We start from the raw sequence: 20,445 nt of genomic DNA on the forward strand, positions 1-20,445 counted from the left end.
GGGCTCCCTTGATCACCGTTTCCCATTGAAAATCTCCAGAAATCGCCGAGTAACTTTCAGATAACGGTAAGTTGTGAAACTTTGGTATCTGGTTTAGACCACCAGCACTACATTTGGGCGGAGACTGAGCTTTTGGCGGTGTGGATTATTTCTGCGGCAAGACCAGGGGTCTCTTTTCTCGCAAACGCGCCGCAGATCTAAATCACAGACTTTCCGGTCTCAACCGAAAAAAACAAAACAATAATCATCTGCTTGTGAAAAAAAAAAAGGGGGTTCAAGCCAAAAAACACTGGTACACATCTGCCGGTGGCAAAGATACAAAAGGAGCTAAACTCCCAAAGAACACAGATAAAACATCCATTGGCGTCAAAATATAAAATTGGTTCAAAGACCAAAAAAATATTTGTTTCACTATGACTGTTTTTGTTGAAATCATCCCCTCTAAGACTTGAACTCTTCGGTTTTTATGAGATTTATTTCACCAATCATCACTATTTATAGCATCTGTCCAAAACAGAGCAACGAAATACACCGCTGCTTGAAAAATAAGTAATCGCCAAAAAGCATTAGCATATTTTCTGTATAAATAAACACCGAAAAATCTCCAGCTTACTATATTTAAAAAACACGGTGGTGCACCACAGTTTGAACACGAAAGCTCCATGCCAACGCCGTGACCCGAAAATTAATTTTTATTTACAAGTACACAATCCTACTTTGAGTTAGCGGGCGTGCCAGAGCTAGGAACGCGTGCCGACGTCGAGACCATCCGCTTGCGCTTCTTCTCGATTGTCCGTTGACGGCGGCGGCACGGAGAAGTCGACGCCCTTCACTTCCAAGCCCGGGATTGCGTCTTCGAGCATCAGAGCCACCAACTGGAGGTGTTCCACGTGAGACAGGTAACGCAGTGTCAGCGTCTTCAGATTCCTGCAGCCGCCGCGGGGTCAGCAAAAACGGTGAGTGGGCAATTTGAAGGCGCCGAGCGGTCGGCACCAAGATCAAAGCTATATTTTCGTAGTTTAATCAAGGGCCTTGCAACAATGTTTGGATTTCGATCAAATAATTGTGGTAGTTGTTCCCCCCGTCATATCTGGTTAATGAGCTGAAAAAAGATTTGCCTACGCGCATTGATTTTTAGAGAAAAAAAAAGTCAAATAACTGACGTTTTGGGCGCCTCAAAATGACTCGACTCATACACCGTCCTCCGAGTCGTGTATTAGGGATAGGGAGGATTCAATTAGGTTCTCTTTCCAGCGTGCGCGGCATCTGCTTGCGATTCACGTGGCGACCTTGAAGGTGATCTGAGCGATGTGGAGAGGGGGAGAGCAAAGAGCTGGCCTTTTCGTAAGGAAGTTCAACTGATGCAGTAGCACAACGGGGTAAGGCTGAAGAGGAATAGGTTTTTTTCCACTTCAGGCAGCCGGCGCCACTAAAACTGAATATGTATAGTACAACTTTTTCGATGATGTGAGGTTTTTTACACATCTACTCGTGTTGAAACTACAATATTTATCAAATATAGGATTAGGTTGAGCACATAATGGCACATCTTACCAACTTGTTACATTGTACCCATTGTGTGTCACGCCTTACTCTGGTGCAAATGTATGAGCCAGCCTTCATGTGCCACCGGGTCTGAACTCAACCAATACCTAAATAACAAACCTGTAGTGCCGAAGTTTCAGCATCACCTAAAGGGGTATTCACACGAGGGAGAAATCCCGGGGATTTCTCCCCGGCACGCGCATTCCACGACGAAAACGTCAGGCTTTGCGATGTGCAAAAGCCTCGCGTTTTCATCTCGTGATGCGCGCGTGCCGGGGAGAAATCCCCGGGATTTCTCCCTCGTGTGAATACCCCTTTAAGAAGACCGACTTGGACACGATCGCTGCGTCAGTGTTCGGCTGAAACTTGTTGAATGAGAGTCTCGCCTGATTGCCGACGCAGCACCCGTGTCCGATCTGCCCCGTGCTGGCCTTTTTTTTAGGCAATGCCCAAAGTTCGGCACTCGGTCTTTGTTACCGTATTTACTCGCGTATAGGTCGACCTGTTTTTCAAAAATCGCCTCATCAAAACTGGGGGGTCGACCAATACGCGAATCCCAATATTATATTTTTCAACTTTTTTTTTTTTCGGGGGTCCCGAAGTTAGGGGGTCGACCTATACGACGTATCGACCAATATGCGAGTAAATACGGTACCTAAAACTGGGTTCCTAGCTCCTGAAGTTCCCCGCATGTTCCCCGAGCTCCTAAATTTCCTCGACTGTCCCTGCCACCAGGTGGAAGGCAGTTCTTTGAGATGGGAACTATGTCAGAAGACCTGAGTCCTCCACCGACGCACGACTACTGTAAAGTACCGATCAAGCACCCACTCAAAATTTGGAGATAATCGCAAGAAAGTTGGGGGTGGGTGCTTGTTAAATCACAAATTTTATCTATATTTGTACTGCACATATTATTTCAGATGTTGTGACATTTAGGGATGGGCGCTTAGTGTGGAATGGGCGGATGCTCGGTATTTTACGGTATATGCCAAACAGTCCACACCCCAGTCACCCCTAAGCTGACTCTGCGACCAAAGCTACGTGCTTGCTGGACCAATCGACCGCCTTCCTTTCGTCACCTGACCCTGCTCTCTGCACGTGGGTATGGCGCAGGAGAGACCACGTTGCATGAGATGGACATATGACTGGTTCGACGAGCACGTATGCCTTCCCCCACACAGTCAGCTTACGGGTGAACGGAGTACACACTGTGTTCACCCTTAAGCTGAAAGTGCAGCCAATGCCACATGCACGAGAGCTCAAGGTCGCTGCTTTGAAGCGCTCTTCCGCAGAACGAGCGCTTGCGCTAAAAGTGCACGTCTCGAAGCCAGGAGCGTGGGTTAGCCAGCACCTATAGTTCTGGCTGCAGTCTTAGCATAAGGGTGAACAGAGCATAGCATGTGCATGAATGTTTACAAGGCATGAAGGTTTGTGCACTGCATTACTGCGTCAATGTCGAGGCAGAAAGAGGTTCCTTGGCTGTCAATTAAGAGAAATACAGTAGGCTCGCAATAGTTCAAACTCGGATCTTTCATACTTCCGGTTAAGGGGGGAGGCTGGTCTTTAACTTTTGTTTTTTTATTTTTCATTGATAGTGCTGAAATTTATTGTACTGATGTATTTCTCTGTGGTGATTTCAAATATGCAATTTGTTTTCAGATAGCTCTACTAGATCTTGAGGTATTAATAAATTTGTAATTTTAATTAGGTCCTCCTTACGGGCCGTTACCATAAAACTGTTCAAAATATATCGGAAATTTTTATAGAATTGCATTCACCAAGACATGTTTTGTGCGGTGATGCTATTTTAAGACTGATTTAATGATATTACATCGGTAAAAAACATTTGCAATCAAGTTGCATAAAACGGAAGGCTATATCTTTTTGAGACTAATTAATTAAAATTATTGTATGATATATAAAGCAACAAAAATAGCATCACCGCACAAAACATGTCTTGGTGAATACAATTCTATAAAAATTTCTGATATATTCTGAGAACTCTTACGCTAACGACCCGTAAAGAGGACCTAATTAAAATGATGAACTTATTCGTAACTCAGGATCTAGTAAAGCTATCTGAAAACTAATTGCATATTTGAAATCACCACAGAGAAATACATTAGTACACCAAATTACAGCACTATCAATGAAAAATAAAAAACCAAAAGTTAAAGACCAGCCTCCCCCCTTAAATCAAACAGATTTCAATATTTTGGTTGTCCCGCTTTGTTTTTAATGTATTCATGAACCGATTAATTTGAACGGCATGTTTGTGTAATTCACACTTTTTGTTCTCTCGTCCCCGTTGAGTGGGCTTCTTTCCGAGCACCGGTGCACTGCAGAGAGGCAACACCTGCAGAGCTTGCTTCTCTGCAGTGCACCAGTGCTCGCTAAAAAGTGCACTCAACGGGGCTCAAGAAGGGCACCAGCAACTTGTACGGATGCTGTGACGCAGTGGCATGGCATAGGTCCACGTCACAGCATCCGTGCAAATTGCTACGAAAACTGCCGCGTGGTGCCCAGTTTGATCGCTGATGTGCCCCCTGCTTAAAAGGTAACATTAGACAACTTCTTGGCCCAACGAACAAAATTTTGTTTTGAGTCATCACGTGCTGTCTAAACAGACCACGATAAACAACATTTTTGAGGGATAATAAACTTATGTCATACATTTTCTTGTGTGGCATACCTGCTTATGATCACTAAACCTATGTAGAGGAAGTCATAAAATATCTGCTTTGTATGCTGTTCATACGGCAAATCCTAATTTTATCTTGCATCACATTTAGATAAATTTGTGATAATTCAAACTGGGGTTTGCTGGGATTTGCCCAACCTGGGGTTTGCCATAATATAAACTGGGGTTTGCCCCCGACCTGGCCCTGTTTGCCAGGTCGAGGGCAGACAAAATTTTGGCTTGAGGAAGCCAAAATTTGTGGCTTCCTCAAGTATGAGTTAAAAAAAGTCTACTGTAGGTTTTTTTTAAAGCTATGGTGCCAGCAATGCATCTTCCAACTGGTGTGTTCAACGTCCTATCCTGCCCATAGATCAAAAGTGGTCCCGAAGAAGCGGCGGCAAACGACGCCGCAGAAGCCGGCATGTCACGTTGTCCGATGCTGTCTCCCCTGGCTTTTGAAGCCCCCATGCCACATCCACCACAGCAGCCTCGACACTGTCGGGATCACAGCCAGCAACAAAGTAAAGCTTCAACGAGGTCGTTGGACGGGGATCGAGGAACCACTCGGGGTGCACTGAACGTGCCGTTCGGAGACACGTTCCAGACTACATTAACCCCGACCTGGGAGTTACCGACTTGCCTGAGCCTGTAGAGAGCAGACAGCCCTCGATGCGTGATCTGTGGGCACCCTGAGAGGTCTAGCTGTTCCAGGCTGTCCTTGAACTGACTCAGCCGGTCCAGGAACCAGTCGTCCACGAAGGCGCATCCGCCCAGGCGCAGAGCCTTGAGACCCTCAAGGTTAGCTGAATGGATGGGAAGAGGACCCGTAGTTTAACCGGCAGACCAGACGCCCTTGAGTGTTTCGATGACGTCCTATACAGACTCGGTATTTCGAGGAAAGTTGACGTCTATTCCCTCCCTTGTGCCGAGATGATAGATATAAAAAATACAGGCTGTAAGTATTTTCAATGTTTCAAATTATTCATCTTTTTCTAAGTGTTGATCGCGGTGAGTTAGCGCCGTTGAGTGCGCTATTCTTCGAGCGGCTGTGCACTGTGGGGAAGCAATGCTCGCGGGCTCCGTGGATATTGCTTCTTTGCAGTGCACAGGTGCTCGGTGAGAAGCGCACTCAACGGTTGTAGCCTGCCGCAGTTATGCGAGAGTATGTGTTGGGCAGCAATGACTTGACAGCACATGCTCATAATTCATGCTTTTTTTTGTCAAATCAAATCGAAGGAATAAAATTTGCACATAGCAAGCAGACTTATTAAAACCGCCTCGATCAGGATCGCTGCAATAACTTTGTTATTTACATGCCACAGGTAATAAATATAGCTATATTAAAATTAACTGAGCTTAGAAGTGGACAAGTGGAAGGTTGGTTGAGAACAACCTTCATAAGTTCAGCTACGATAGTGAAAGGCGTGGAGAAATTGTTTGATATTCAATTAGAAAATATTTGGCTAAAACCACCATTCGCTTCAAACTCAAAGTTTGCTATTCGCACATGAATAGACACATCTGAACTAGTAACCTAAATGACATGTCGCAATAATTTTTTTTTTTGCAAAGTTATTGAAGTTTTATATTTGGTCTGAAAGGCCGAGAGGCTCTAATGTTAAAACTGAAAATGTGACGTCAGATTTATTATGGGTAAAGTTCCATCTTTTCTGAGTTTATTTTTAGCAAAATTCTAAGGGTGTGTTCCGGAGTTTATTTTTTGCCAAAATTTTGGAGTTTATCAGATTTTACTTTCGTTAGAGTCTCAACACTCCACAATCTCGAGTTTAATTTTGTTCTGCTCCCTATTTTTTCAAAATCCCCTTCTAAATTCATAAGAATTGTCCAGTATCAAATGCTATCAAATCAGTTGGGTTTGGCATATGCACCCTTGACCTCGGTTAGTACCGAGGTCAAGGCTGTCCCACGACAAAACTTACAAACCAGTGGTGCTTTAATGAACGCTCACATTTTAAAATCTATAAACTCACGGACACAGCAGTTGAAAAATTTGTTTTCTTCCGAAAAAATTTTGGCACCCTACCCGGTGGCTGTAAAAACCCGAAGGAGTGGTGAAGGAAATAGAAGTTTCAGCTGCCCACGTCCCGCTCCAACAAAATCCACAGGTTCATAACTCTCACTGTTATAACAACACTACCCCTCTTTCCTCTAAACAGCAAAAATACTACAATCCAAATTAAAAAGAAACAAAAACAGCGGCTTTTGTCGCAACCCAGAGGCAGAACAATCTGTTGTCCCGACTGAACCTTGAAAAGGTAAGCGGTTACACACTCTTTGGCAATGATTTGAGGCTCGAAAGAAAACTGGAGTGGTCATTCCACAGCATCAATGAGCACATGCTCTGAAAAAAACTTCTTTGTAGAATCCCATTTTCTTTTTTTTTTTGTACATTGCGATTCCGAAATTTGGAGTTTATCAGATAAATCCCAATCGACGAAAATTTTACCAAGGAGCGTTTTTCGGATATATCCGAAAACACGGAACCCTAAATATGGGTCGCTGGGTCGATGGGGATGGGGGGGGGGGGGGGGGGGCACAGCTTGTTCCCGATAGGTTACAAGAAGTCTGATGGTGTGAAACGAATGCTTGGTTAAGCTTACGTCGGCAAAACGGAAAAGATGTGCACAAAATACCGTGCTTTTTAGACCGCCCACCCGACTCGCAAATCGTATGACGTGCGACGTCGCACCCGCCGGAGAGCAGATTTTGGTATTTGCATCGGCTTTGTTTGCCATTTTTTTTGATAGCCATTTTGATTTTAGAGATAATAAACGGCATACCCGAAAAAGTAAATTCTAGGTGTTTTGAAAATGCGCTTAGCTCGAGCAGCTCGAAAAGGCGCCGAGGAACCACACGAGAAAGAGAAAGGGAGAGAAGCGTCTCACTTAGGTTGTCGAGACCCTCGTAGAGCAGCTCCACCTCGGAGGCATCGATGGCCTCCACCCTCCAGCCTTCCTCGTAAGACTGGGGCAGGCCAATCGAGCCGTCTTCAGCCTTCCGGTACCAGTCGTCCTTGCCGTGGAACTTGACGGCGGCACCGCGGAACACCAGGAACGACGCCGCCGCCAGGTCGGGGCCCAGGATGCCGTGTCGTTCGGCGTAGAACCTGGACGGGAACACGTTTCCGTCACCCCTGCGGGAGACACCTTGCGACAAGGCTACAGGGTGAAACAAGGAGACGGCAGGCTCTTTAAATCGACCGGAAAATTCGGTTTCTTAACCTATCGCGCTACAACTTTGTGCAGCGTTGCCCACAAATGGTGCATTTTTTTTGTAAAATTTGCAAAGAGCGAACTTACCTAAGGAAAAAGTAAAGAAAGAAAAAGGCTTAGCTCCTATGGAAACGCAGCGGCACCACCGGTCTGCAAAAAACACGGCACCGTTTCGCACGGGAGACAAGAGATGGCGCAAGCGGTTGCGATGCCAACTGCCGCCAACGAACGAGCAGACAACGCCGAGAGCCGGCCCTTTTGCAGACAAGGAACTGCAGTTCCTTGCTGTTACCGCGCCTGTCTTTTTTTTGTTTCTGCGACTGTCGCCACCTGCGGAACGCGCACCGCTTTTGAGTCGAAAAGATTGTCTGCTAAAAAGGCCTGCTCTCGGCGCCGTATGCTCGTTCGTTGGCGGCGTTCGTTGCGCCATCTCTTGTCTCCCAAGCGAAACGGCGCCGTGTTGTTTGCAGACCGGTGGCGTCGCTGCATTTCCATAGGAGCTAAGCCTTTTTCTTTCTTTACTTTTTCCTCAGGTAAGTTCGCTCTTCGCAAATTTTACAAAAAGAATGCACCATCTGTGGGCAACGCTGCACAAGGTCGTAGCGCGATAGGTTAAGAAACCAAATTTTCCGGTCGATTTAAAGAGCCTGGCGTCTCCTTGTTTCACCCTGTAGTAAAACCGCATTGGGCCCCCGGGGGTGCCGAGTTCGTGCCAAGTCGGGCGTTTCTCCGGCGTGCCACCCGGGCCGACCGCAGCTTTGCCTATACTCCGTTTCGCTCCGGGTCTGACCTCAACCAATGCCACGACCCGACGGACAGAATCGAACGTCGTCGCGGTGCTTGTCGTCTCTGTGCATTTGCCGTCACCGTCTGAACCAATTGCGCGCAGAAAAAGTGTGGGATCACGGCGCACTCACTGTGCTCGTTCGGTTTGGCCAGCAACCGGCAAATGCGCAGTCGCGAGTGCCGCAACGATGCGCCTTTGGCAACGACTGATTGGTTCTGTCGAATTGTAACTTTGGCAGCGGTCGAACTCGTTGGCATGAAACGGAGTGTACAAACTTGTCTGGGTTCTCAAAGAAATGCTAGAAAGGATCTACTGGTAATGAAAAGCAAACTCGTGATGCTTCTATGGGGGTTGAGCCCTGCTTTTATGAACGCGTGCGATGGGAAAGCCTTTTTGTCTGTGGTGGAGGACGTTTTCATCAAGAGCTCTCTTGTATGAGGGGCATTCACAGGACGTTAATCCCAGTTTTGTTGTTCAGTGTCGGCGTGACGAGACTTTTGAGCTTCTATATTAATGCTACAGTCTTTCCTCGAAGAAAAAACTGGCCATTCTGGGGGAAGGGGGGGGGGGGGGGTTAATTATGTGAGACGGAACTGGTAAAAAGGAAGACACAGTGTTGACAGTCTTAATTGATACATGAATTCAACTTATTTTGATACGAGGTTCCCACGGTAAAATCAATTAACATAGATCTCTTAATACATCATAGCACATAAGTACACAAATACACAACACTGAACTCAATAACATGCATAAATGCATACCATTTAGTCAAAACTTAAAGTGTCAAAAACCAATCTCGCACCTTTACTCATCCTGTGCAGCAGGTGAAGCCTCAGATATTGCAGTTAACACAAGAATGGGTGCAAATTAAATAGTGCTTCGAGTAAAAATGGTTCTAAGACATTGAGTATCATGCTCAGTGTGCAGAGTTAGAGCGCAAATCTATTATTTGAAAAAATCGCTGGTTCTGGAAGTTTTGGTAGTGAACGCGGGTTAAGACCACGAGCACTGGTATGAGCTCGAGAACTCACGGTCACTGGGGAATTAGTGTAGCACGAGCATGTTTTCATACATGCTCACCCTTTTTGCCCCTTTTTTGTAATCTTATAGCTGACTCCCTCAGTGAAAGGTCCACTGCCATTTATTGTTTTCCTGGTGGATTTCTTTTTTTTGTTTGTGTGTGATTGATGTGTTATTTTTGGTGCCCTCACTTGTTCCGTTAGTTTAACCCCATTGTAAGAGGTCAGGCGTCACATCTTCTGTTGAGAGAAGGGATGTAAAGAAGGGTTCCCTTTCCTTCCTTCTTTTTTGAACCCTATATAAAGGGTTCTGTCCTCAATAAAGGTTTAGCTGTGTTTGAGACGTTCTCTTCCTTGTCGTCGTCTGTCATTACCTCAGTCTCAGGTTTTTTACAATATGTTTACAACATCAATGTGCAACTTGGCTAGGTCCGGTACGTGCCAAAACAAAAGATGAAAAAGAGAAGAGGTTCAACTGTTTCCAAGCTGGGGCCCGTTGAACCCCTAATCGGTGTCCATTGATTCCTACTACTTTGAGTTAGATGAATCCCCAATCGTATACCCAGTTCGAACCACTTGAATAATCCAACTAAGATTCCAAATGTTCCCAGTTTAAACAAATTCAACTGGGCCTCCAACCGGTTGTCCTGTTTGTGCTTCCTTTAGTCCCCGTTTACTGTGCGCTGTTTGCCTTTTCGTCAGTATGAACCAACTAACCCACATCGCCACCCTTACTCCAACCGGCTATGGGGACAACATATTCCTATGTATATACATGGGCAAGACTTACTTTTGGTTCGAAAGTCGCTGATGCAAGGTTTTCTTCTCCTGCCTTTCGCGGCGGGCTTCCTTGGTGAAGTAGAGCGGCATGCGATGCAGGAACGACGCGAAGTCTACCCCGATGCCCTTTCGGGGAACCAGGATCGTGAAGATGTTGCTGATCGTGTCCGGTGGGATCAGATCGGGGTTGTCAATTTTGTCGCCCTTCTTCCCACGTCTCATCAAATGTCGCAGCACCGTAAACTGTGGCATCTTAGGCAGATCCCCAGTGAGATGAGGCGCCAAGAGCAGGTAGGACCGCCGCAGCATTTGGTGACCGTTCCAACGACTGCTTCTATTTCGAGACAGGGAGGGATCGGGGATTGGAATTAAACAGCGTCGAAATTAGAATACGTCGTGAGCCCTCCTCTATATAGAACACTGCGGATGGAACGAGTTATACTTACAAGGAAAAAGAAATGAACACAAACGGTGCCTTGTGAATTTTTTTAGCGCTGAATTTCTCGTTGGAGCACAGCTCGGAAAGCAGACCGACGAAGACCGGCAGAACCAGTGTAGTGAACTTAATTTTGATTTCACGCTGCCACGTCGTGCATATTACTCGTATCTTTTTTTTTTGCTTTAGTCTAAAAATGTTATTCTCAAGTTTAAAATTTATAATTAGTATTATCGCAAATATTTTTTAACTTTTTAGTTTTGTGTGTTTTGATTGAGGAGAATCCATTCAGATCAAACTTTCGCTAAAGTTGGCGCCAACTCTCTTAACTTGAACTTAACGTTGTGTTTAAAGGGGCTGGCCTTTGTTAGTTTTGTTTTGCTGTGGCTTTGCGTTCGATTTTCGCGTTCTTTTTTATTATTTTTACAGTTGTGCGAGTTTAACCGTATGTGAGTGACTATAACCTCCACGAACGGTGACATATTCCAGGAAGGATGCGACCAGCAGGCTACGGATAATCCGAACTCGCCGCCAACAACGTCACAACGTCTCGTACCCGAAGCGGCGTAGCGAAGTAACTATACTTCGTTTCACGTTATGTGCGAGCGAAGTCGAAGCTAGAAGCGCGAGCTCAACACTCTGAGCGTTCCTGCTTCGCACGTGCGCAAGTGCACCACAGGCGCTGTTACAAGCAGCATGCCCGCGCTTGTAGCGTCGGCTTCGCTCGCACACAAGGTGAAACGAACTATAATTCATAGTTCAGTTTATTGACAGGAAAAATGTCACTCGCTCACTTTAACATGTTAGCGTCACACTTTGCATGCGTTGGTTATGTAGAACTTTTATATCTACCTTTTAAGTGTCCACAGACGTCTCGACTGGCCCACTTTGTACGTCGTTGACCCCATTCTTTTCTTTTTTTCTTTTTTTCTCTCCTCTTATTCTCAGAACATGGCCAGCATACCCGACAAAGCCAATCGGCGGGAACTCTGCGAAATCATCTGTACGCAGAAAGAAAAAATACAGCGCTACGAAGCACGACTCGGTGGTACGACAACTTTAGGCCACTCGTAAAGTATATGTACTTCTCAACTGCTGGTTCTGATGTTGCCTAGCTGTGACGTTAGCTGCCCGCTGTTGCATTAATGAGATTGTTTAACTCTAACCACAATGTAAAATGACGTTAAGTACATGCCATTTATGCAGTTTAACTCTAACCACAATGTAAAATGACGTTAAGTACATGCCATTTATGCAGTTACCCTGGTTGTTTGGTTGTTATAGGCAAATTTGATGTACCACTGACGCCATAGATATACCTGCAGGTCTAATGGAAAATTCACCTTTGGTTTTACTGTTGGTGTCTAATATTTCCTTAGATGGAAGCTCTCTTTACAGTTCGGTGTGCTTTAGAAGTCACGAAATTAATTTTTTGTAGAGGCACTTATTCAATGAAGGCATGATTATTGCATATCAGGACGAGAAGGACGGTAATTTCTGAAAGAGCGCAGCTAGCATGCAGCCGCAAGTATGTAATCCATTGCATGCATTTCCAATTTTACAGCGCAGCTGTTAAGGGCTAGTTTTCCCAGGATCGTGTCTGGTACCAAACAAATGTTGACGCAACACTCTGGTTGCCACCGTCGCTCATAGATCGCGGCAATCTTTCTGGCCTCGATAACCAGACAACTGATTGCTGCCGTTGCTCATAGATGGCGGCTACATTTCTTTGGAGGAAGAAGAGCGGGAACGGAACGAGCGGCGATGCGCGCAGCAACGCGAATGGTTCCGCAACCGTCGCGAGGCCGCTATCACCTAAAGTTCTACTGCGTCGAGCGTTTCAGATTCCCTTGCAAAAGAAGAGCAGATCGCTCGCCTGGAAAGCCACCACCGAGAACAGAAGCTACAGCTCTGCTGCTCTTCCTTCTTCACCAGAGTGAAAAAGCTGGAAGCTTTTTATTTGTGTTTTTATCCTTGTAAATATATACTTCAGTTTAAAGGGTAGTGTACAGAATTTCTTACTTTCTTTCTGATAGAGGTGATATGATTTTCCATATTTCACTGCACTCGTGTAAGGCATCGTGACTTATTACTTGGTGTGAAAAACAATCTTCATTAAATATGCAAAAGCTTAATTTCCTCTGCCTCGGTTCGGTTTAATCTACCATTCGCTGGTTAGTGCTGTACTCATTATTAAAAAAGGTCTTCTAGATGTGAAGAAAGCTTCCCAGCTCCTTTTTAAACAGCTTGTTTGACATTATGCGAACCTCTACACTGAGGCAAAATTAGCCGTACAAAGTATAGAGAATAAAAATGCTAAAAACGACAGACCACTACAAAAATGACAAACATCGGAGTGCGCTCTGTGGCATTCGTCATTCTTCTACTATGGTGCCATGAATGCGACGATCCGACTGGTGATTTTACTGCGTCCGAAAGAGTGGTCCTTCGATCTCCGCCCTATGACGTCTCGTAAAAAAGTCACGCTGTCGCCGGTCACCAGTCATGATCCATGGCAGTGTTGCAGGAGTGGCGATAGATGTGGTGTGCGCCTGTTCTGCTGCTGGTCACTCTCCACCTTGACGGTCCATGAAAGCGTCAGCAGCCAGGAGTTCGGACCCCTCGACGACAGCAACACTCGCATTCGCTAAAACTTTCTGCCGGGACTTCTAGCACCAATTACTGCGGGATTGTGACATCCGAAAGCATGACACGCCAGCTTCTGTGACGTCATTTGTTGCCACTTCAGGACCAGCTTTGATGTACACGCAGGATAGGATGCTACAGACACACCAATCAAAGATGTGTGCCAGGGACCATGCTCCTACTTGTCCGTTACTTTTAGCGCTTTTGACTTCTACAACAAATTACCAACTAGCCTACGTACATAACTTTTTTGCAATCTGCAAACATGCATTCATTTTTGGTTTTACAGTGAAACCCGTTTAGAACAAACCCACGTACAGCGAATTATTGTAGATATCGAACTCACGGTAAATTTAAATACAAATCAATGTAAAAAGTACTTTTTATAACGAACAACATATTGGCTATATCAAACTTTCCCCCCCCGGCAATGCTTCCAAAAACGCGCCAACAATTGTCGTATAGCCTGTCCCTTCGCTCCACCTCCAAAAAAGTAGGAAAGGAAGAAATTTCCAAAAGATCAAGTGGCGAATAAAATTGAGCGAAGAGAAGCGAAGCGATTCAGAAGGGGAGAAAGCTCAAAAAATACAATTTGTACGCACGCACAGGAAAAAAAAAACATCCTTGTCATCCCAAAGCGGTTGCCCACGAAGAGAAGCGACTCAGAAAAAAAAATAAGATAAAAAAAAACAAAAAAACTTTGCACACATGCAAAAAAAGCAACATTCCAGCGTGTCGTTACAAGGGGGAAGCGAAGAGAGGAGAAAGAAAGAGAAGAAGCTCTCGCCTTAATCGAACGCATCGGGGAAGTTTGTTGTAAATGTTTTTTTGCTATATCGAATTACTTGCTATATTGAACTGATCGTAGCGTTTCCTGCTGTTCGTAATAAACGGGTTTGACTGTATTCCCATTCTTGCTTCAGACCTGGTCAGGGCCTACAAGGGGCTCCAGAAGGAAAAGGATGCTCTTGAATTGAGCCTCAAGGCACTGACTTCGCAGAAGCCGGCTGAGCCGCAGGTTTCGAGCTCCGACGTCGACGTTCAGAAAACCGTGCCCAAAAGAGCGGATTCCACCCCACAAGCCTCTGGAAATGTAAGTGTCGCCATTTCATTCCACTTGAAGGGAGCGCCCAGTTTTAGAGTAGGTATCGCATAATGACAGCTAATTAAAGAAATTTGTGCGTCTCCTTCGCTTCTTCACAGTTAATTTCTAAAGCTGACTGTGCATATTTTTAATGTGACATATGCCACTTAATTTATTCTTTATTTTTTCTACAAATAGCAGCCGCAAATTCACTCCAGCTCCTCCTCATTCATGCGGGTGATTGTCTGGTATATTCAAAAATCGGGGAGGAAGTTGACCAACGCATATTACTTAAGTGCATCCGTTAGGTCTATTCAAGATTGGCGCTCAAAATGGAAGATGAAAATTAATACATAAAAACAGTGTTTGCCTGAATAACTAACAAAACTAAGAATGTTCTTTCCTTTACTTACAAGTTGGGTGGGAATGCATTGGTTGAAGTTGATAGTCTTAAATACTTGGGTGCAGGGTTGTAAAGGTTACTTCAAAAATGTGCCTAAGATACAGTTAGTTACTCATACAAAAAGGTACCTAGCTATGTACCTAGGTACCTACCGTAAAATACCGGGCAAGCGCCCACCCAAAAATTTAGAGATAATCGTGAAAAAATGGGGAATGGGCACTTGTCCGGTCATCAATTTTGCATATAAATGTACTGTACATATTTTCTCAGATTTTAGAAATTTGGATATGGGCACTTAATTTGAAATGGGCGGATGCGCGGTGTTCTACGGTAGGTACAGGTGCACATGCTTCAAAGATACTTTATTTATTTTCACCAAATTTGTCAGAATATATTGAAAGTAAAGCTTTTTATACGGAGGGTACACACAAAAACTAGTTCGATAAATGTGCTTTATTGGTGTCAATGCGAGAAATAAGGAAAACCGCTTTCACATGCGCATTCCAGGACACATTATCTTTTTCACTTAAGTGCTGTATTTGAATTTAGAATCGGGACCTCTTTGAAGTGTTTATCTGACATCCATGGTAATAAAACCCGAGACTTCTGTGTTCCTGAGTCTCGGGTTTTATTACCATGAATCATCACCAGCTCGCTTGTTTTTTAAGTATTATTGCAGTTATCTGACATCTTAGATCGCAGTTTAGGAGGAGGGAAGAGAATGCGCCACTTGTCCACGCATAATCCACCAGTTCAGTCTCCAGTCACGTCGCGTGGGATGCATACGTGACGTCACGCTTGTGTTCTTTGAGTCTGGTCTCTCTCCTCCATCCGGTTTCACCAATGTAGGACGCTGGGCAGTCACTGCAGGGGACCTTGTAGATAACCCCCCTCTGGACATTCGCCGGGGTTAGGTCCTTTAGTTTGGAAATGGAATTTCCAATAGTTCTGTATGGCTTGAAAGCAGTTTGAATGCCAAGGGGCCTCAAAGCGCGACTGAGAGGTTCGGAGACTCCTTTGACATAGGGGATGCACACTACATTCTTATCTCTTTCCCTTTTGCACGTTTGAACATTTTGTTTTATTTGGTTTTTGACCTCGTCAACAAAACGCTCTGGGTAGTGGCGTTTCATTAAAGCTTCCTGTAAATGAGTCATCTCATTTGCACCATGGAGCTCGTTAGATGGCACGGTATTTGATCTCTGTACAAACGATCGCACTACTGATTTCTTGTGTTGCACTCGGTGATGGGACAAAAAATCCTAAAAATTATCTGTTTCACATGGTTTGCGGCGCAAATGAGATGACTCATTTACAGGAAGCTTTAATGAAATGTCACTACCCAGAGCGTTTTGTTGACGAGGCCAAAAACCAAATAAAACAAAATGTTCAAACGTGCAAAAGGGTAAGAGATAAGAATTTAGTGTGCATCCCCTATGTCAAAGGAGTCTCCGAACCTCTCAGTTGCGCTTTGAGGCCCCTTGGCATTCAAACTGTTTTCAAGCCGTACAGAACTATCGTAAATTCCGTTTCCACTAAAGGACCTAACCGGATGGAGGAGAGAAACCAGACTCAAAGAACACAAGCGTGACGTCACGTACGCATCCCACGCGACGCGACTGGAGACTGAACTGGTGGATTATGCTTGGACAAGTGGCGCATTCTTTTGATTTTTTGGCCGCGACGACCTTGCCGAGGGAGGACAGATGGGGGCCCCGAAAGCTCCTAGAATCGTGGTTTGTTTGCAGGGACACATCCGTGTGTAACAAAAACCGCGGCCCTCTCCACGAAGCTTATACGGACATTCGTGATAAATAGCGTTGACTTGAGGTTGAACCTTGCATTTGCTTTATAACTACTGAAGATGCCTCCCGCATGGGAGGCGAGACGCCTAATGAAATTGTTTTTTCTGTTGTGTCAAGTCGGTGCTCTTATTTTATTTAGTTGGTATATAAATTCATAACGAAGAACAGCATGAAAATACAAAGACACGAAGGACTCTTGGCACTTTCGTGCTGTTTTTTTATAGTGATTCAATGCAGTGTTATCGCACTGACCTAGCAAAGAAGCGCAAGTTATCCAATGGTCACAGCTTAAATACCAAACTTTTTGTTATTAAAACGGTAGTTTATAGGGGGGTGCGACTTAAAGACCGGAAAATATGGTAATTGTTTTTTTTTATTATTTCACACCCCCTCTTTTGTCACATATGAGCTAAGGTGGAGGGCCATCTTTTGCAATAATATGACTTAGAAGAACACACTGAAAATGATGGTATTGTGGGGCGACAGGCAGAAGAGGCGGGCGGCTCTCGAGCGGACAGAGCAGATGGCGGGGACCAACAGCAGCAGGACCAGCTGGCCACACTGTCCCAGGCCCTGTCCACGTTGTCCGAAGAGAAAGCTCGCGTGGAAGCCGCCTTCCAGGGGGACCGACGACGCCTCATTCAGGAGAAAGAGGCCGCCCTCCGCCAGGCGGAAGAGGCCCAGCGGGCAGCATCCGAACTCACTGCGGCACTCGAGACTAAGTTGTCAGAGGTATGCTTCCAGATCCTTGTACTATTTTTTGTTTGGGGGGGGGGGGGGGGGGGGGTTTGATTGTCGTAGAGCAAAGCAGAGCATACTGCATCCATGGGTTCCTCGAGCTTTCAAATTTTCTCGACCATTCCTGACCTTAACTAAGGTGTCCTTTCAGTTTAAGAAGAGATGCAGTTTGAAAAATGGCAAAAATGCAAAAAAAGAAAGTGATTTGTGGTTTTATGCTGGTTTATTAGTTTTGAAACTTCATATTTTATGTATAAAAATAATTGGTGCCAGTTATGATTGTGAAATTAGTCAAAGAAGCATTTGAAGACCTCCTGGCAACCCAGAACGGCATAAATTTGGGTAATTTTTCTGTGCGTGGCCCCTAAATTGTGACAATGCCTGCCATATCATTTACGTTGACAAGTAGGTCTTAACCGTCTCCTCTCCATCGCAGTCTTCTACCGAAAAAGTATTAAAGGACACATGCAAAGGAAAAAAACATTTTTTTAAAACGGCTTAGATGGGAAAAGGACGCCATAAAACGATTTTACAACGAAGAAAAAAATTTTTTAGAGCTATATTTACGGCGCAAAACAAATTTGTAGTTGGCGCCCGCGGGCACCGCGGAAAAGTGGTCCGTATTTATCACGTGACTGGTCCTTATTTATCACGTGGTGCTTGCACTCTTTCGGAAGCTTCCTATGGCCTCTAAAAGTAACTTATTCATCTTTGTTTGAAGTATAACAAAAAATTAAGACGAATAAGTAACTTTTAGAGCCCAAAGGAAACTCCTGAAAAAGCGCAAGCAGATGTGATAGACCTGTGCGCCGGTCAGACGACGGCGGCGGCGCCCCGAAGCAGACGAACTTGTGCGGCGGCGGCGACGGCGGCGTGGAGAAACGCAATGAAGCGGCGTTCGCACAACGCTCAGCGTGCGGCGGCGACGCAGCGCGGCGGCGCGCGGGCCTACCATGTGACCAGCGGCGGCTCCCGCGAGCGCCAACTACAAATTCGTATAGCGCCGTAAATATAGCTCTAAAAATTTTGTTTCTTCGTTGTAAAATCGTTTTATGACATCCTTTTTCCATCTAAGCTGTCTAAAAAAAATATTTTTTTCCTTTGCATGTGTCCTTTAACAAAATATGAATATTTTTTGGCCGCGAAAGAGTATTGCTTTACGTCTATATGGTAGGTAACATTCAAACGCGTAATTCTTTCTGTAAATTTGGGGCATCTTCACAGTTAGTGCACAGGAATATTTGTTCTTTATATTGTCCTATCACAAGCAAATTTGGCATGCATATACTTTAGAATATATGTAGAATGCAACTACCTAGGTTTGGTTAGAAAATGTATGTTTTATATTTATAAAGTTTAAGAAATTTTTGTTAGCCCCTCAAAAGTTTCATTTTGGCAATTTTTATTTGTTTTAAAATGAAATAAGTCTCACACACATTATTTGTGTGGTTCATTGCACTAAAAGGTTTAAAAAAGCTAGTTAGTTTATTTTTCGAGGCCTTTTTAAATCTGTTGCCATGCCCCACAGTGCTCAAGAACATGGTTTTTTGTGCATGTACATTGCATCCAGAACATAAAAAACAAGCTGTATCAAACCCAACACCAGATTTATAAAGAGAACATAAAGCACAAACTGAAAATCTAATTTAGTTATCGCAAATAATAAAAACAAAATGTTTTCCCCTTTTTAAGCACTATTTTAGCAGAACTGAGTTACCCACTGATGCATAACTGTTTCAAGCACTCTAGAATGTGCACTATTCTTTACAGGTTCTGTAAACTTCTGCACTGTATTGCATTAATGCCGAGACTGGGAGGGGTTAATCGGCTATTAAAAAAAAAAAGAAAAGAGAGAAGAGTTTCTATATATAGAAGAGTTTGAGAACTCCTGTTGTAGGGCACTTGTAGGTGAATACCAATGTGACACCATGACCAATGATTTCACATAAGTCATCTCTTCATGGCGCTGCAACCGAGAACATCTGGCAACATCAAGTATGAGTGGGGGAAAGTGACAGAACATGGCCGCCATGTTGCCAGATGCGTGCCAAGCTGAGGGAAGAGCAGACGGGGCGCGAGCGTGAGCAGACGGACCATGCGGCCATGCTGCGGGAGCTGCAGCGTCTGCTGGCCGAGGAACGCACCACCCGCGAGGGCCTCGAGGATAAGCTGGAGGAGGCCACGCGGAGAGCTGCCCAGGTTGGAAAGCTTTCAGTCGAGAGCCGTGAAGAGGGTCGCTGGTGTGGGTCGTCTGGGAGCGGGGACGGGGTTAGCTCAGCTGTAACTCCTGGCAGTCGGTTTGTCCGACACACCGGACGACGAATGCCAAAAGGCTTGAAAAGAATGAGGTGGAGACAGATAATATAAAAAGAAGGGCCAATGAAAAGAGTTGCCACTGAGAAACGGTTAAAGACAATTAAAATGTGGCTGAGAAATTTTTCAATGACAGTTTAACGGCAGTCTCTGTTTCTCATAACTCGTGGATGCACCTGCAGAATTTCATATGCAGTCGCATCTTTTTAATGCTGGTCTCGCAGAGGGGGTTTTCCAGCCTTTGACTTGGAGAAATGGTATCTTAGGTAACTATGTCATTCTCCTCAGGCGGACCTGGCCAAGGAGTACGAGGTGAAGGTGGAGCGTCTGACCCAAGAGCTGGAGGAAGTGCGCAAGCGCTTGCTGCTGTCGGAAGAGAAGCTGCGTCAGCCGTCTCCCCTGCTTCTCCAGCTGCAGCAAGAGCTGGTGCAGGTCAAGGTTAGGATGACTTCCTCAGTCCCATTCAGAAATAGAAACATTAGTTTGAGTGGTAAAAAAACATTTCTGCAGTTAAGGCTGGCTCATATGTTTGTGTCTGATCGCACCTGATTGCGTTACGACAAGGGAATGTGCACTGACGTCAACAGTTGGGTAGCATTGAACTCTTCCGCTCTGCATAAATTTTCTGATTGTTTATGTGTCATCGTTTTACCGTGGGTTTGAAGTAAATTGTGACAATGTCAAAAGTGACCATTTCTCGTAGGTAGCGCATAGGTTCCATATCACAAATACTGCAAAAACCTTTGGTCTAGTTATATTAAAAACGGAAGTGTTCCGGTGTCAGTGCGTTCTCTTGTAATAAGCAGTCACAATCTGTTCTGATGCAGTCGATTACACTGAAAAGCAAATGTTTGAACCAGCCATCAGTGTCCCGCAGTCGCCAAACATGCCTTTTTTATGTGCAGCGGCTATGGGAAGTGTGCGGCAGTTAAAGGGGACGCTCCGCTTTGATGGCGGGACGTCGCCCGCCATC

General features: G+C 44.9%; 2 protein-coding genes across 2 annotated transcripts in view; one reads left to right on the forward strand and one right to left on the reverse strand.

Annotated features, from left to right (window-relative positions):
• Positions 1-670: 670 nt before the first annotated feature.
• LOC8030705 (distal membrane-arm assembly complex protein 2) lies at positions 671-10,602 on the reverse strand. Its single transcript, XM_002402575.5, has 5 exons — positions 10,494-10,602; positions 10,058-10,381; positions 7,132-7,352; positions 4,866-5,028; positions 671-927 (listed from the first exon to the last, which is right to left on the reverse strand). Exons 2-5 carry the CDS (start codon positions 10,354-10,356, stop codon positions 741-743), a joined length of 870 nt encoding a protein of 289 aa, XP_002402619.3. The 5' UTR covers positions 10,357-10,381; positions 10,494-10,602; the 3' UTR covers positions 671-740.
• A 213-nt stretch (positions 10,603-10,815) lies between these two features.
• The window catches only part of LOC8030704 (GRIP and coiled-coil domain-containing protein 1), a 29,537-nt gene continuing 19,907 nt past the window's right edge, over positions 10,816-20,445 (forward strand). The window contains exons 1-6 of the mRNA XM_040206231.2: positions 10,816-11,057; positions 11,432-11,531; positions 14,053-14,222; positions 16,908-17,153; positions 19,200-19,358; positions 19,761-19,910. Of these exons, the coding sequence (XP_040062165.1) occupies positions 11,435-11,531; positions 14,053-14,222; positions 16,908-17,153; positions 19,200-19,358; positions 19,761-19,910 (822 nt within the window). The 5' untranslated portion in view covers positions 10,816-11,057; positions 11,432-11,434. The remainder of the gene's footprint in view (positions 11,058-11,431; positions 11,532-14,052; positions 14,223-16,907; positions 17,154-19,199; positions 19,359-19,760; positions 19,911-20,445) is intronic.

This window comes from Ixodes scapularis, unplaced genomic scaffold, assembly GCF_016920785.2.
Source record: "Ixodes scapularis isolate PalLabHiFi unplaced genomic scaffold, ASM1692078v2 PGA_scaffold10__122_contigs__length_95168666, whole genome shotgun sequence".
NCBI lineage: Eukaryota > Metazoa > Arthropoda > Arachnida > Ixodida > Ixodidae > Ixodes > Ixodes scapularis.

Excerpts from the sequence above, each read along its gene's own strand:
- LOC8030705 (XM_002402575.5), bottom strand. The coding sequence starts at position 10,356 with ATGCTGCGGCGGTCCTACCTGCTCTTGGCGCCTCATCTCACTGGGGAT. Across the intron at positions 7,353-10,057 it reads CAGCGACTTTCGAACCAAAA|GTTCTACGCCGAACGACACG; the intron begins GTAAGTCTTGCC and ends GTTCCCGTCCAG. Across the intron at positions 928-4,865 it reads TCTGCTCTCTACAGGCTCAG|GAATCTGAAGACGCTGACAC; the intron begins GCAAGTCGGTAA and ends CGGCGGCTGCAG.